Source organism: Ctenocephalides felis, unplaced genomic scaffold, assembly GCF_003426905.1.
Source record: "Ctenocephalides felis isolate EL2017-DRISC unplaced genomic scaffold, ASM342690v1 CF-g0.4_SCAFFOLD_02141, whole genome shotgun sequence".
Classification (NCBI taxonomy): Eukaryota; Metazoa; Arthropoda; class Insecta; order Siphonaptera; family Pulicidae; genus Ctenocephalides; species Ctenocephalides felis.
This window is the reverse complement of record NW_020538295.1, coordinates 99,811-104,539: the sequence shown is the minus strand read 5'-3', so window position 1 is coordinate 104,539 and position 4,729 is coordinate 99,811. Positions and strand designations below refer to the sequence as shown.

The following is a 4,729-nucleotide window of genomic DNA, read 5'->3' as shown; positions in this document are numbered from 1 at the left end:
GATATCCGTTTCTTCTGCATCTGACGTAGGAAAGTAGACTTGAAGAATGGATATCGTATGACCTCCTATGTCTATATTGAGTATGGCTAAACGCTCCGATATACCAATAAAGCTTTCTATGTTATTTTTTTATCTCCTTGTTTATTATGAAACCTACTCCGTATTGACCTGCTGTCTGTCCTCTGAAATTCCCATTATATCGTAGTTTATAGCGCTTAAACAATTTTCTAATTCTAATTGTCGTTCGTAAGTTGATAGAGTCTTGACATTGAATGTAAGTATTTTAAGTAAGCAATTTTTATTGTTGCTTTTGTTGCTTGGTGTTATAGTTTTCTTTGGAGGGTTGTGGTCATAATCCTCCACGGTGACCAACCGGGTTGGAGGATATTGTTATGTTATGTTTCGTTGAATAGTAGTTTGTTGGGTTTATATGGAGAGGAGCAGCTGTTTGCTACGCATTGCTTTTTGTAGTTTCTTGTCCCTGTGCTGTATTTTTGTAAGGAAATTTAGCATGCTCGGTTTGTTTACTCCTTCGGTAATGCTGTTAGATCTTCTCAGTGATATTTCTTGATGTTGTGGCTTATTTTTTTTGTTTGTCTGTGTAATTCTTCCTTTCGACATTTCTTCTGTGAGTTTTGATGGCGATGCAGAAAACTTTCTTTTGGATGTTTGTTTAGGTATGACTAGTTTGTCATATTTAAGGAAAGCCATGTTGCCATTTTCTCTCTCTATTTTCAGCTGTTCTTGTAATTGTCTTCTTTTTTCTAGGATCTGTTTTGGGTAATCTTCCTTCATATAGTAGCACGTGTCGCGCAGTGCTTTTTTCTGTTTCAATATATTTATCTTAGTGCTGAGATTTGAGAAGGATATTAGAGTGGGTCGTGGTTTATCGCCCTTTTTTCCTAGCCTTCTAACTACTTGTAGATCGGCATCTGTTAATTTGATTGAAAAGTGTAGGTCTAACCAATTGAGCATATGTTTTTGTAAGGTTTCGTATGAAGATTCCAGTTCTTCGATACCGAAAATAACTATGTCTTTGTCTCGCCTGTTTTTCTAGGAAGTAGATTCTCTTCTCTTGGTTGTCTACTATCTCCTTGAGTTTCACATATTTCTCTTCCAAAGCAAGAAGTTTTTCCTCTAATATCCTGTTGATGTTTTGTGTGACCTGTTCTGTGACCTTTAATACACTGTTACGAATCTCTTTTTTCTGGTCGTCAAGTTCCAGCTGAATTTTTTTAAGGGCTTTCATAATTTCATCCATGATTATTTTGGAATTAATTTTATAGTTTATTTTTGTAAGTTACACCCTCTAGTGGCGGCGATGCTCTGTCACCGATACGCGCGCTTCCTAACAGAATGGATAGTGATGATTGTTTATTTCGAAAAGATGGCGTTATTTATGTAAAAATATCGCAAGATGGCTTGATAGGTTATAAAAGGTGTTTATACTTGGGCTGCTCGCTCACTACTGACAGTTTATTGTCTAAGATGGCCGCGCACACGCCGTGTTTACACAAAACCGCAGCAATTTCGCTTTGACTCGCACGATGGTGTTTGTACTTGGGCTGCTCGCTCACTACTGACAGTTTATTGTCTAAAATGGCCGCGCACACGCCATCCGTAAATGGACAACCAAACCGTAAATGGACCTGGAAGTTGCCGAATGGACATAAAAACGAGATTGATTACATTCTCACAAACCAAATTCGATCATTTACAAAATTCGAGGTCTTAACCCTTTTAGTGCCGGGCGAAATGGAGGTGCCTATGCGAGAAAAACCGGCCGAATATCACAGTTTTACAAGGGTTCGGGAAAATGCTTATAAAAACCAAACGAGAAACGATATTTACATGATTCAAAAAGCTGCGTATTATAGATGAAATACAGAACGAAACAATGACACTAGTTTTTTTGTACTCATTTGAGAATTATAGTAAAAACAAAGGTATATATGTTTATAAATGAAGTAAAAGTTGAGTTCTCTCGTACAAAACGTGTTTGCACATACAAACAGCCATCTTTTCACCACAATTTTATATGGGTCAATTATAATGAAGTATATACTTTGTATTTCCAATATATTTTGTAACAAGATAAACAATATTACATAACAAAAATAAAACATAACTTGAAGGTACACGGAAGGCGCCAGGCGGATTATCTCTTTCGAAATATGTAATTGTTATCGGTAATATAACATTACTGAAACAAAATTATGTTGTCATAAATATTTATATATATATTGCAAATGTGTAAAATTTTGTTATTGCAACTCAAACAAATAATTTATTTAGCATTCGTGGCTACTAATGCACACTCTATGCAATCCTTTGTTGCACTTATTGCAAACTGTGCGTGATTTTCTCTTTGGGCCACCATCCTTTCTGCTGCACACCACGCAAACCCTTTCCAGTTTTCCAGGCAGTTTCCGTACTTTACCATCGGTGTTTATGTTAGACTTCGGTACCTCCAAGCGATAGGAAAAGGTCGTCGTCCACAAAGAGTTAAAACGAAAAACTATTTTTTTTAATTCTCTCATAGTGAAATTAGATCATTTATAACTTATTACAAATTTATTTTGAGATAGAGTTCTCCCGGAATGCGAATAGTAAAGCGCTTCGAGGCGCGGGCCGATATATCGGCTCTGGCATTTCTCGCGAGTGTAGCAGGAGCCGATATATCGGCTCCCGGCACTCAAAGGGTTAAACCTGAACTACCCATCTGACCATCGCGCCATCAGAGGTGCAGTAAAAAATATCTAAACATAAACCAAGCAGAGCGCGTTTCACCAATAAACCAGTTTGTCAATTCAATAGTGCAAAGGAAATAGAAATCTATAAGAACCATCTTAAATCTACATTACCTGTGCTAGCAAATCAACAAGCAAGGGATATGATACAAAACTATTACGATACCATTAGTAACGCTATTTTAGAAAGCCAACAACTTGCACATACCAAGAACGTTGTGAGATGCACAGATAAAAGATGGTCAAAGAGAGTAACATCGTGGAATGGTCCAGCGGGTAAGCGAAATCGTGGAAGACCACTAACCAGATGGGAAGACGACCTGAGACGAACAGCTGGCACGATCTGGAGAGATATTGCACAAGATAGAGAAGCATGAACATCTTTGGAGGAGGCCTATACCCAACCCGGGGTTCTTGCCGAATAATATTACATATTACTATAATGTTCATATTAATATTACATATTACTATAATGTTCTGTATATACACGCTTATGTTAGGTTAGCAATAATCATGATATAAAAATTTGTAAATAGGCAAGAAATAAAAGGCTTATTTATTTATTTAATGGAACTACCCGATATAATATTAATTCTCGAATGGAAATAGCAGAAGAAAAAATTAAAAAGCAGAAGTATTATTATTTGGTGAAAATATTTTAGGATAAATGTTTTGCTTTTATTACAAAGTTTACTACAATATTTTTATATACAATTAATCCAAAAAATCAATTATTTTCTCATCAAAAGAAAATAATTAAATTAAATTCGATTCTCAAGTTTTACGTTTGGTCAGCACTGTTAAAATTACGAGCCATTGAGTCGATCATGTGGTCGATCGAAAAATTTTACAACTCGTCATTTATTTGTGAATTATTTTATTGATAATTTTTAATTTCATTTTATTCATAAATTTTCATTTCAAAAAATTAAATGGGGTTTGACAAATCCTTATATGCATAAACAATGCACAATAGAACACATTTGTGTCGAGTATTTCAGTTTCAAAGTGGTCGGAGTCCTGGAGTTGTTAAGCGGATATAACTCCTCCCTGAAGCGGAGTCAAATCCGAATTGATCCGGCTTCGGACATGATGAGGCCACATCTCTAATGTGCACATTCACCAAGAGTGCACATTTACCGTAACATATATAATAAGTTATTTTAAAATTGAGTACCCTCATCAATCATATCTTCCCTTTGTATTGAAATCATTGTATTATTATCTAATTCTATTTTTTTCTGCAACACAGTTTGAATAACCTTCTTCTTTGTCATTTCACAATGTGTTTTGGCAACATTTTTATTTAAGCCTTTGGTTTCGATTCTGCATATAATCAATATAATCGCAAGATCCTCGGCAGCTTGCTCTTCATTTTCAATTTCAATTTGATATCAACCAATACAAACATTTTTTATGCAATTTGGCTATACATGAACGAAGGGATTTTAAAATAATTGTGTATAACTTAATAAACCGTGCTACATCAATGCGTTTATAGCATGATGGTAAATTTTTAGCAAATAAATAGTCGGCATATTCTACAATTATATTGTAATTGGTGAATGCCCTCAGGCAAGTTGACCAACGTGCTTGCGACTGATCACAGACTATTTTCTTCGTAATAGAAACTCCAGATCGCACAAATTCCTTTAAGCGTGTCGGTATGGCTACCATATGATGCGCTCCTGATAACATTTGAGCCACTGGAAATGTTCCACTATCGGTGATAACTACACATTGATATAAAAATATATTTTTAGTCAGTTGTTCATCGAATCGGTTTATTTTCTCTACGACTCCCCCGGTTGCATCGATTTTATTAAACAAATGTTTTTTTATTGTAATTGTTATATAATTGCTTCTGAAAATTCGTAAAGTAATGAACAACAAATGGATTTAATCCAGTATTAAGTATTGAGTTGTTATATACGCTAAGTTGCATATATTCCAGGGATCTACGAGGATCCTTGAATGCA

At 35.3% G+C, this 4,729-nt stretch overlaps 1 protein-coding gene across 1 annotated transcript; it reads right to left on the bottom strand.

The window, feature by feature from the left end:
* Nucleotides 1–426: 426 nt before the first annotated feature.
* Nucleotides 427–1,261, bottom strand: LOC113380445. The gene is made up of 2 exons (XM_026619683.1): nt 1,030–1,261; nt 427–932 (listed from the first exon to the last, which is right to left on the bottom strand). Exons 1-2 carry the CDS (start codon nt 1,259–1,261, stop codon nt 427–429), a joined length of 738 nt encoding a protein of 245 aa, XP_026475468.1.
* Nucleotides 1,262–4,729: the final 3,468 nt, after the last annotated feature.

Bases quoted from the DNA above. Each gene is read 5' to 3' on its own strand.
- LOC113380445 (XM_026619683.1), bottom strand. From the start codon at position 1,261: ATGGATGAAATTATGAAAGCCCTTAAAAAAATTCAGCTGGAACTTGAC. The intron at 933-1,029 runs GTTATTTTCGGT...TCAAATTAACAG, and splicing joins ACAGGCGAGACAAAGACATA to ATGCCGATCTACAAGTAGTT.